The following is a 12,801-nucleotide window of genomic DNA, read 5'->3' as shown; positions in this document are numbered from 1 at the left end:
TTTTGGACATGTTTTTGTAGTATTTTTTCTGAAGATAAAGGACATATATGAAAAAGATTAATCTCACACTTGCATTTCTGAGTATTTATTTATTCAAATCATTGACGAGAAAATGCCTTTTTTTTTTAAAAAAGAGTGTTTTTGTGGTGTAGAAAATACAGTGGGCGGGTCACATGCTTCCTGCTCTGCTCCGACCTGCCATCTGGTCCTAATAATGTCCGGCTGGATGGCTCAAATTGTGCTCACTATTTCTGTTGCACCGGTAATGTTTGGTTTAGGGTGTGACGGACTGTAAGCTGGCGTGAAAGCATGTAAACAGACAGCTCTCAGCAATGATAAGGGGAAGGTAAGTGGGGTAGTTCAACGCCAATGGTCCCACAACTCAGAGTCGAATTTCTAATCTCTACAGACACTAGAAAAACGACAAGTTTTTTTTATTTGCCTAAAAACGGCATAATTAAAATACCAATGGGAACTGCTAAGCATCAGCATCATGAAGCATAACCTGAACTGTGATATCTATTTTTTTATATCTATGAAATAAACTGATTATTGACAACATAATGTTGAGAAATCAGGAATAAATTATTTTTTTCTGAATAAATTATATTTCTTGGAACAATTTTTTTTTAAATATTGTCTTAGTACTTTTAGTTGCCTTGCATCTGCACAAATGTCCTTATATTCCCTGAAGGAAAATGCTGCAGATAACAGGGGGATGCCCATAAGCTGCTGACTACAATAAATGGAGATATAGCAAGTGAAAAAAATCAAAACTTCTGGATACACTGACTGATTCATCCTGAAATTAGACACTTTATCTACAGCTGTTTGACTACTAATTGGGTTTTAAAGAGGTTTAGCAAATCAATAACGTTTACAAGTAATAGTAAGAGATAGAAAATGTCTTGAAAAACCTGCAAACACTTTTCACTAAAAAAAAAAATTGTAGCAGAGTGTGGACCAAGGTTGCTCAACCATAATCTCTAAGATCTACCACCTATCGAAAAACTGTTGATGACAGAGGACCGGATATGCAAGAAACCTATCAGATCTACCGATCTTATTGACCAGGGTTGGGCAGCTCTGCAGGACGAAAACTATTTTTAAAAAATTAAACAATCCAGAACTTTTATTTTTCTAAGAATATCCTAAGAAAGAGGGTGCTAAAAAGTATGGTAAATTTGAGGTAGCTCTATAAACTTGAAAGGCCTTTTTGCTGTCTGTAAAGACCAAACTACAGAGACTCTAAACTCAACTGTCCAGCTATATGATTGTCTGTGTTCTGCAACAGCAGGAGGAAGAGGAGGAGGAGGAGGATATGTTTAAATGTAACCAGCTTCAAACACGGCTGTCCTTTGGCTGGCTGGCTTCCTGCCAGAGTGAAGTCAGAGAGGCGTTCACTGACCCAGCAGGAAAGGAGGGACCTTAAAGAGCTGATATGAGTCTGTGGACCAGTCAGAGCTCAGAGTTTACATTCAAATGTTTGAGAGGAGCACAACCTAGCCTAAGAGCACAAACTCTATGCAGAAAGTAGACGAAGTCAACTGAAAGCATCTTAAAAGTTCGTAACTAAAGAAATTTTACAAATTAGATGATCTATAAATGAAAAACACTCACCGAACCAGCGCCGGCCAAACACCAATCTGAGCCGCCGGTCATCACCTACACTCTTGAAGGAAATCTTCACCTCTTCTTCTGAACATGAACACCTCACAACAGCAACACCTCCTCTCCCTCCTCCCCCTCCCAGACTGCGCCCCCCGTTCCTCTGATACCCCATCGGCTCGCAGATGATCCCCAAAAAGCGCCACGCCGGAGGAGATTTTTATGACTTTAGGGACATTCGTTCAGCAAGGAAATGAAAGCACAGCTGAGGGTTCAACACCAAAAGAGAGGGAAGGAAAGGAGGAGGAGTTTTGGAAGGTGGGATCAAAAAAAAGAAAATCAAGGGAGAGGGAGAAACCCCACTTAGGAGGTGGAGGATTTCCTCAGTCGTGAAGAAAAAACAGTAGGGAGGAAGCAAGCAAACATCTCCCGAGATTCATTGTTTGTTTTTGTAGCAGCAGGGAGATCGACCCTGCTGGAGGATCTCCGTCTGTCACCTGGACAGGTGCTCTGCAAGCAGTCAGACAGGCTCTCAGAGTGACAAGCATTCGGACTTTGACCTGTTTTTGAATACTTTAATCCACATCTGAACCTTTTACAGGCGTGGTCAAATCCAGGCTAACAAACATTACGTTTGGAGCACAGGCAGAACCTACGTAAGAACAATTTTTCACTACCTGAATCAGCTCTACTGTGTGAAAAAAAAAGCATTTTGTAATAATTTGGAATATTTGTCTCTGGGACCTGAACTGATCACAAGTTAGAGAAAATGTGAGACAACTGAGGCGCTCATGCCAGCTACCCTTGATCATCCATCCATCCATCCATCCATCCATCCATCCATCCATCCATCCATCCATCCACTCATCTGTCCCAGATCCATCTGTCCATCCACACCTTTATCTGTCCATCCATCCATCACACATCCATCCATGTAGCTCACATCCATCTACTCATCTTTCCAACATCCATCCATCTATCCATTTATCTCACATTCATCCATCCACACATCTGTTCAATCATTAAACTACCCATCCAGGTCTTTCCATGCATTTATTGATCATCTGTCTGTCCCTTCATCCATCTATTTTTCCATCTGTCTGTCCTTCCATCCACCAATCCATCCCCACAGATTCTTAAACAAATGTTTTAATACTGTCATCAGTTTTAGAGCACTAAAATGTTCAGCTTAACATCTACTCTACTCTGCTGATTCTCTTCAGTTTTGTCGACGAAAGTCCTTTTAGAGGTGAATAATTTACATGATGCACTAATAAATATGCAAAATATTGTGAAAGCCCTACCATGTTACTGTTGGCTGCTGAAGGTTGGATACAAAATGATGTAACTGGATAAACATCCTGCACCTTCTCTTCTCTTACTGCTGTGGTCGCTAACCTTTTTACTTTGATTCTGACTGATTCAAAGGTCGACTGAACTCTGCAGGGGGACGGATGGGCTGAGAAGGCCCTTCACAGTGAGGAAGAGGAGGATGACATTTTAGTTTTAAAGCTGGGCATTTTATACGCGAATTAGAGGGGGGAATGAGTGTGATCGTTCAAAACTTCAACCAGGTGACTTTTTTTCTTTTCTTTTTTTTTTGTCTCCAAAATGGCCTAAAGAAACATTTATTCAAAGAAAAACTGAATAATGCTAAAACCCTCTAGCAGGTGTCACTGTTTCTGACTGCAGATGGAATATGTTCTGTGAAGATGAGCGACTCTCATGTTGACGGAAAACAAACAGTTTCTGCAGCTCGAGCAACGCCTCTTTCAGAGTCTTCACTGTTCTGGGTTTGTTTGTGCCAGAGCGCCTCTGGGGTGTGTCTGTGTGTGTGTGTGTTTGTGTGTGTGGGTGTTGGGGGTTGTCTTGACGCGTATAAAGGCCATCTGTTTTAAAGACACAACAGAGTTCTTCATGCCTGATATGTTGTCATGAAGTGACAGCAGACAAATCTATAGTTAGTCCACATGATGCTCATTTCGGGGATTTACAAATGTTCCCTTCTACTAAACAAAATGTGGATGTGATGTTAATGTATCACACATACTAGGACCAAAATGAAAATGAACAAAATAGAATAAAAATCACTGCAATTCATAAATTGAGGTAGAAATTGAATTCATTAGATCAATTTTCTGTCCTAAATTAGACATTAAAAGCAGAAAAAACATTGCCAGAGAATATAAACAAATAGATATACTGTATTGCATTACAGTGTAAATGCTGCAAGCTGAATGCGACTGCTGGAGATGCTGAAGCAGTTTTGTTCATGTCCAAATAAGAAGCTGAAGTTTGCTAAATCAAACAGGTTGAATAAATAGCTAAAAAACGCTGAAGCAACCCAAGTAAAGATAAGTTTAAGTGCCAAAATAGCTTAAAAATTAAGTATATTTCATTAAATTAAAGATGATTAATTTTTTTTTAAATATCAGTGGTGTGTTTCTTTGATTTGCAGATGAGTGGATCCAACAGAACACTACTTGAACCTTGTTCTGCCCACTGAACCTGTAATGTCTGACATCAGCCAACAAAATGAAGACGAAAGTGGGACGGACACAATGACAGGGGCACACTCTGTCTAACCCAACGACCTTCAATTATGGACAAGTAGACGGAAGAAAGTAAACATTTTAACATGAGTCCAACTGCCTGCCAGTAAGATAAAAACGCGTCAGTAATAATGCAAAACTTTGAGCTCTAATTACATCAAAACGTGAACAAATATTTTTTTTTCTTTCTTTTTGTTGAGAGGATTTTAGACTACAGCTGACATTCTGGGGATGTTTTCACAGGGAAGCAGTTCCTCTTCTGTCAAACATTTTTGTCCAAACAGCTCATACTGTGTGAACTGTCAAGCTCTTTCATAGCACTCTTCCAGATCTGCTAATCCATCATACTTGACTGACATTCCCGTGTGATGCAGTGTTGGACCAGAGATGCAGCAGCCACACCGTTCTCTGGTATGAGCTACTTCATCAGAGTTTGAATCTGTTTCACCTAAATGCGTTTGAGGCAGTTTAGCTCAGGCGGTAGAGCAGGTTGTCCAACAACCGAAGGGTTGGCGGATCGATCCCCTCTCTCCCCAGCCAGCTGTCGCCCCCCTGAGTGCAGCTAGTCTGCAGCTCACCGCTCCCCCTAGGAGACGGGTCAAAATGCGGAGAACATTTTCCCCATTGTGGGATAAATAAAAGTAAATTTTTTTTAAATAATGGCAGCAGTAACAATGACAGCTGTATGTGTTTGTGGTTCTTGCTGAATTACTTTCTGGAGTCTTTGTTAATGATGATAGCTTTTTTTAGAGACAACAATTATACTAAAAAAATGTCATAAATAGTTATTCTGATGTAATTCTGAGGACTCAGTGACTAACATCCCTACTTTTAGAGGAATTTAAACTATGCAGAAATGCAGCTTGGCAATTCCTAGTAAGTGCTTCTTTATAGCTCAGGAAGAGCTCTTATATTCTCTGTTTTTTGCTTTCAAGGTTGGAGAGTTCCCAGTTAAAAGTAGATCTGCAGTAATAAAAATACAACAGCTTCATTACAGGCCATTTAAAGTTTCAGTCAAAGCAAAGATTCAACTCAATCCCAGTATTGAGTTCTGTCAAAGCTTTGATTAAGCCCAAAGAAAGTCCAGCTGTGATCCAGTTAATAATAAAAGCTTCTTGTAAAACTCAGATATAGTCTGGATGAAACAATGTAACACAGCTGAATCAGCTCATTTGGTAGAAATATTTAGTTCAGGTATGGTCTTGTTTTGGTTCAGTTAAAGCCCATTTATGGCCAAAAACAAACACCACATTTAAAACACTGTTAAGGCCAACATGCAGCCCTGGCTTAGTCCAGCTAAAGTCCCGTTAAAACCCATTTATAGTCCAGTTATAAGGTAGAGCTCAGTTACAGCTCTGATTAACCTGCCAAGGCACTAAATTTCAGTGTAAAATGCTCCAAAAGACCCACTAAAGTATAAATGGTGTTTTTAACATACTCTTGTTGCACTTTTTTGATGATGGAGGACATATTACAACTGATTGGAGAGTTTTTTAATTTATTTATTTTTTCCACTGGTGTTTGTCTTTGTGTATTTTATTGTGCGGGGCTAACTTAATGTACTTTATTGTACGAATAGTGGTTGGTGTTTCTCTGCATTTGTTTTTGTTTTTATGTACAGCACCTTGAGCTGTCTTTCTTTTCATGAAAGGTGCTATATAAATAAAATTAATTTGAAATCTGAAATTTGATTGCCCTGCATCTGCAGTGCATTGATTTACAAGTCTTTTGCTTTTTTTGTGCCTGTAGATACACAAGACAATAAGATGCTGTTTCTCAATCACTAGTGCTGTGCAATAAAAAAAAAGAAAATCTCAATGACAAAATGTCAAAAATGTCAATTTAAGACATAAAACCTAGAAGATTCTCAAACAGCTTAAATTAGTTTATAACTCAAGACATTTACAGTCCAGTGAGATCATGTGATGGATCTCACTAAAAGTTGCGGTATTGAACGTCTTCAGCTGCAGTTCTTGTAAAGCCAGACCAACAAACCATTCACAGCCATGGCTACACTTCCATTGAAGCTGCTGAGGAACAGGTTTACTCAGGTGGTCAGGGATTTCACACCGAGGTGTGTAAAATACTTACAAAAATGTAATTTTTAGAGAAGTTGGGTGTTCTTTTGAAACTGAGTTTGCACTGCAGAATCATTTTAGACCCACTCACAGCATGATAATCAACCTCTTTCTGAAACCCACACATTCAATCAGCCGAAGTGACTCAGGCAGGAAGTACAAAAAACGCAGGTGAGTCACTTGTTAAGAAAATGCAGGTAAACAGTAAAAACTAGGAATTTCTACTCCGGCAGGCGAGTCAGAACTGCTTCAAGCCTGGAACGCCTCGTTCTGAGAACACTTTGTTTCCCAATAGCCTGCTAAAACAACAGCTCTGAAAATCAAAGTGGAGTAGGAGGATTCCACTGAAGGTCTTTTCATCAGCTACAGATATTAAAGCAGAGGCCTCAGAGGTGCTGGCAGCCAGGAAAGCGCACGATTTAATCTGAACTAATGAGGATGAAGCGGTGAAGTAATCCAGCACAACTAATAACACAATAACCTCCGCTCTGTTCCAGCCGACAGCAGCCAGTGCTACAGTGTCCGTGCATGTGAAGCCCACATGGTCGCTCTCTGCAGTGTGGAGATCATGTGACCTGAAGCAAAACACTCTACACAACTTTGATGCAAAAGGGAAAGTTGGGCAAGAGTTCAGAGGACAGTGTAGCGACAGTTACAGCTAATTCTACTGATAAGTCATGAACCACCTGCCAGAAACACAAACAGCACACCCACCTTTTATTACCTCGTGTGTTTAGTGCGTTTGCTCATTACGACATGTTTATTTAGGCCGACCTGAACTGCACAGTATCGGGTACTGTGGAGGAGCTGGAGATCAGGCCAGGATCTTTCTCCAACCTGACACTAAAGATGATAGTGTATATTTATACAGCACTTTTCTACATTGCTCTAGGGCCCAAACCGGTTCACAGTCAAAGTTTCCTTCATACACACATTCAAGCTCTGCTACCTTATGCCACATTCAGACTGGGCTCGGAAACACGTGTTCAAGAGACCACTCTCAATGGAAAGTCTATGTAAACACACACATATATGCGTTTCGGGCTACCGCATTCAAAACTCCCACATTAGTGCGTCGCTACGCACGTTTTTATCCAGCTCCAAAACGCGCAGTTAAACTAGTTGAACTTTGACCAATCATGGACTCGGATTTGGTAGTGACATATGGGTAGCGTCCTCCTTTTTCAAAACACAAAAGTGCCAACGGTTTGAAAATTGTTCATGAAGGAGAGATGAAAAATTGTGGCTTGTGCCCAGCCAGAAATATGAGACCAAGTCTTTCATATATTGGAATAGAGCTGTGACAGAAAAAGCCCGCTTTGACCAAGCCTATTCCAACTGTGAGTAGGCTTGCAGTAGTAATGGGTAGTGACAGTCCAGTGTAAACACTGTATAGCATATTTAAAAACCCACGTTCAGCACACTATTGAACACCCCACTCAAGCCTGATGTGTACGTAACAGCACACAGCACCAACCTCAATCACCAGGAACAATGTGGGGCTCAGTGTCTTGTTCAAGGATACTTCAACACATGTGTAGACAAGGTAGGAACCAAACCAGGGATCTTCAAAACAGAGGTTGACCGCTCTACCTTTGCACCACGGCCACACCATGATGCATCATTGAAGAAACAATCTTAGCTAGAGGTGTGTGGTAAACCAGGTGCCAGAAATGGTCAAAGTTGGTTTGATTTGGACATCAGGGTACCTTGTTCTCTTTGGACATGTTCAGTTCAACACTTTGATTTAGTTTCTTTCACACTGCACTTTTGAGGATGGTTATTTCCCAACACAAGTGCTGACAAACAAAAAATAAACAAAGAAAATGAATATTCCTTTTTTTTATTTCCAATAAACACATCTATTGACGACATGCTTACCAACACTTTGCTGATTCTTACTAACTGAACTTGAGTTCGAGAATGGAGTTTTAATGCACCAGCTGATGTCACTTACTCACCTTGGTTCACTTTTGCACTTTGGTCTGCTGAATAAACGGAACTGAACTTTAAGAGGAACCAAGGTTAATTTGTTTAGTCTGCACCAAAGGGCCATCTCACACTAATAAACTGTAACAAACCCAAATATGTCTATCCAATCATCCGTCCATCCATCTTCTAAACCACCTTAACCCCTTTCTCTTTTGTTAGCAAGTTTAAGCTAACCCAGTTAAGAGCTGTCTTCAGAAGTGGGCCAACAGTGAGCTCAAGCTCAGTATGAAAATCATAAAACCACTATTACTGCTTGGGTACCATATACCAAAGGTATACCATCGGTTATAAACATCCCACGAAACATGCATTTCTTAAAATAGCTTACCCTAAAATCACAAAACAAACCATCACTATGATCTATTTGAAAAGAAATCAAAATAAAAAGACTAAAGTTCCTTTTTTTGGTAACTGCAAGACCTTACTCCCTTTTCCATTGGTGGGTGGTGAACCAATAAAGAGCTCATGAACCAACGACCCTTATAGGCTCCTAAAAGTCCTCGTTATTCTTGACAATTTTTACACTAAGAGCTTTGGATTTTATGAATAATACTACTAAGAATGCTCCTAATTTTGCATTAGGTTCAACTTTTGGCTTTTGCAAGCTTTGTTAATTCCTTGATGTTATTTTAATGTTGGTTTCTTTGATGTTAGTTAGAATCAAACTTACATCAAATGTACAATATTTTTGTAATACTTTAGAGTACCATCAATAGTGATGAGCGGAAGATTAGTTGCTCTTATTTTTGCTCTCTTCAGGAGTAGCAATAGAAAACGGTATAAGGCTCTGTGCGGTTTCATCAATGGTAGTGGCTCTTAAAAGTTCAATAAAACAAAGAAACAAATCTAATGTCTGACAAGGTAGAAGAACCAGTTTAAATTTATGGTGACATATGTGTTAGTAACACTTAAATATTAATACTTGTATTCCAGATGTCTGTTCAGGGTTAGTAATCATTTTACCCTAAATGTACAATATTGCCAAAGTAAATAAATAAAAACAATTTGCAACAGCATGCATGGTGATTTATTTTTACAGTAATAACAGTTGCAATCTATTCTAACAGTTGGTAAAAAGTCAATACAACTAAAAAACTGTTAATATAAGGCATTTTGTGATTACATTCAACAATGATGAAATGTACTTCTATTGCTGGGTAACCAAAACACTGCCATAGCTAATAAAAATTAACCAGCTTATCAGAAATGTGATGGTTAAAGTCAAATTAAATATGATTCATGACTTATAAGAGTCTTATAAGCAACAGATACTGGCCCTGCCCTCAAAGTCCTAAAAGGTGACTTTACCTGGCTAATGTACCTGCGCAATAAAAACCAGAAAAACTGGTGGAACCCACTAAAGACTCGCCTAAATCTTAAAAGTTACCTGAATGAGTAATAAATCAGTCTCAACCATTTCATGTTTTCTGTGTTATATAACACAGGCTGGTGCAGCCAGCTTGGTTCCTGAGGCTATAATGAGGCATCTGACGCAAGGTGAGCTATAAGTACAGCACACACACTCACGTGAACACACACACGATGCAGAAACAATCCCAAATAATCAGATCAATATCTTAAATATTGCTTCCAGTTCTGAGAGGCATGTTGTTACTACGGCAACAGCAACCATCAAAGTTATGACCTTCTGGATTAGATGTTCTTTGCCCTGCAGCACAACCCTGTCTACTTAAAGAACAAAAGTCCTCTCATTTTGTCAGAGCACCATGGACTCAATCTTTTCCACCCTAAAAAATCAACAACAACCCTATGTACATTTAGAGCACAGATTCTGCTGACCCCATGTTTATCTGCCAGGACTTCAGGACAAAGTCGCGTTTGACGTCAAACAATTTGCAGATTTTAGAAGTGGCTTTGAAATTCCAGCTTACCTTCAGGTGAGCATATTCTTCAGGGCAGAAAAACAACAAAAAGTCAGCCTAAAACCAGAATAACGCAGGAACAAGCCTCCTCAGGTCTGTTCAGTTAAGGAGAAAGAGCCTGCAGCTCTAATAGGAGGGGGCGGGGTTTAATCCAATTAGTCTCAGGGTGAGGAGCAGCCGCCTTTTGGACACAACATGAGTTGTATCCACGATACACACAAGTAGATGCACCAGAAGTAACTCGGGTCTTCAGACTGGATTTGGATACTCTGTGTTTTTGTCCACTGTCCACATCAAGTGTGCCGGATTTTGACTGCAGTGGTGGTGCGGCGCATCGCGGACTATTTGTTACGTAACAAATAGTCCGCTTTTTGTGAGAAAGGCGATCCAAATAAGAAAAAAAACAAGAATTCAGGACTAAAAACTGGTTAATATGTATTGCTTTTGTAAGTGACCATGGTATAAGCAGGTTAATGGCCTTGTGTGCATTATTACTTTTTAACGCACTTTACTTAAAAAGTAATAACGCACACTTTGTCGGCCATTAACCCTTACTTTACACGTTGCCTTAAATGTATGCAAAAAAGGTCAGGCATTCTGCAGGTGTAGGTTCAGCTCCAACAAACAGAGCTCTGAAGACACCCGTTCTTTGTCCCACAGACGGACGAGAGCACTGCCGGTTCCCTCCACCGCAGAGGAAAAAAAAGACTGCTCACATCCACGCAGACAAAGACCGATCTGTGATGAGCCGGGACTGCACCGAACAGCGAACCAGCTACAAATCCTGGATCTGATACTAGAAGGATCTTGACTCTGGAGTTATGGATCCAAACACATGATATCCCTCACGGGTAGTAAATAACGGAAACATTAATTAAAACATGACAACCCTCATAGTAAAAAAGTACTGGTAATTATTGCTCTAATAAAAAATACAAAACATAATTCTCCAAAAACATTTTAAATTTCAGAATAAACTTTTTTTTACTTCTAAAACTCTATTTTTGTTTCTTTACAGAAAACTAATGTGAGTAAATTGGAATACAGAATTAATGTGTTTTATCTCTCTAGGCACAGGCTTTTAAGAACTTTTAAACTTTAAATATCGTATTTATTCTTTACTTTAAAGGAAAAGCCTAATTCCAGAGGGGGGGTACCATGCTGGTTAAAGAGCATAAGTGTTGCAGTTGGGAGATAATTAAAACAAAAGAGTATTTAAAATGACAGCATTCCTAGTATGGAACCCTGATGAACACCTACAGCGGTCTGAAAAGTCAGTTTAATGACAATAAAGCTTAAAGTTTTGTGTATAAAAAAACCAAGTTAGATAGTGTTTATAAGAAGCGAGACTTTCATGAGCAACCCGGGGGAATATGCATCAAAGCCAACTATTTTCTAGGATGTAAAGAACCGCATCTCATCAGAATGAAAGTGTCATGTGAATACATTTTTTTAGTTAACATTTTTAACATTTTTATAGAACTGCTTTGTTAAATTCACAATTTAAAGAAGAAGTCAAAAGGATTTAATGTAATGTTCATCCTTTGATTTCATTTATTATTTAAATACGCCATGGTCTTGTTGTTTCCTGCAAAGAAAATGCCTGGAGGAGGCTAATAAAGAAAGAAAATATAAAATGACAGGATTGCTAGAAAGGAACTGTGATGAACACCTCCTGGTGCATCCAAGGGGCCAAAAAAAGCCTCAAACTTTTTTATTTATTACAAAAATAAAAATCAACAGTTAGATTCAGTTAATGAGAACCAAGAACCTGATATGCAGCCAGACATATTTAAAGTAAATAATTATCATGATAATTTATTGATTTAATTATCAATTTTTTACATGTCTTATATTTTTATTTGGCTACATGAACACATGTTTAAAGGAGGAATCAAAAAATGACTTGCTGCAATGTTCGTTCTTAAATTTCTACAGATTTGTTGCTATTAAAACACTCTAAGGTCTTGTTGTTTCCAACAAATGACACCTGCCTGGAGGAGGCTAGAAGGGAAATAATATATTTATTAAATGGCAGTATTCCTAGTAAGGTACTCTGATGAACACCTCACGATGTCGTAAAGGTGTATTTAAAGACCAAAAAAAACATAAAACCTGTTTTCTAGAATTAAAAGGAACAACATGTTATGAACAGAATGACTTATTATTTTAATCAGCATTTTTTTTACACTTTTTGCATTTTTGTTTTGTTATTTATACACCAAAGTAGAAAAATCAAATTAGTTTCCTGTAATGTCTAATCTTTGGTTTCCTCCGTGTTGTTGCCATTACAACACTCCTATGTCTTGTTTTTTTCCTACACAAAACAAGAGGGGAGATTGACTATCACAACACAAAGACAGTAAATGTGTGTGTGTGTGTGTGTGTTGTCAAACTGGACATAGAGGAAGGCGAGGATGCATTCAGGCGACTGATGACTGTAAACATTTCTCACCAAGAAGAAGGTGAGGCTTCTTACCTTCACTCCTTCGTTCAAGGGAGGACGAGCTGCGAGATCCTTCAGGCATCACCTGTCTCAAACACACACAAGGGGCATGGATGAGGGCTTGAAGGAGAACAGGAATAACAGACAAGCCAATCGCAGACAAAGATATGATTGATGGAAAGTCATATCTCTAGTCAACACAAAGACGTGGGGAGGGATCGTAGGATACGTTTTCAGCAGTG

The 12,801-nt window shown here is 39.1% G+C and overlaps 1 protein-coding gene across 4 annotated transcripts in view; it reads right to left on the bottom strand.

Annotated features, from left to right (window-relative positions):
• The window catches only part of LOC101157827 (pleckstrin homology domain-containing family G member 3), a 33,580-nt gene that overhangs the window by 19,036 nt on the left and 1,743 nt on the right, over window positions 1-12,801 (bottom strand). Inside the window, exon 2 of one of the 4 annotated variants that reach the window (XM_023952907.1) lies at window positions 12,593-12,644. In XM_023952907.1, the coding sequence (XP_023808675.1) occupies window positions 12,593-12,641 (49 nt within the window). In that variant the 5' untranslated portion in view covers window positions 12,642-12,644. Of the gene's footprint in view, window positions 1-1,620; window positions 1,977-12,592; window positions 12,645-12,801 lie in introns of those variants that run through there. The other 3 variants (XM_023952905.1, XM_023952906.1, XM_023952908.1) reach the window with 3 other exon arrangements.

This window comes from Oryzias latipes, chromosome 24 (assembly GCF_002234675.1).
Source record: "Oryzias latipes chromosome 24, ASM223467v1".
Classification (NCBI taxonomy): domain Eukaryota; kingdom Metazoa; phylum Chordata; class Actinopteri; order Beloniformes; family Adrianichthyidae; genus Oryzias; species Oryzias latipes.
The sequence above is the reverse complement of the archived record's forward strand: the minus strand, read 5'-3'. Positions and strand labels throughout refer to the sequence as shown.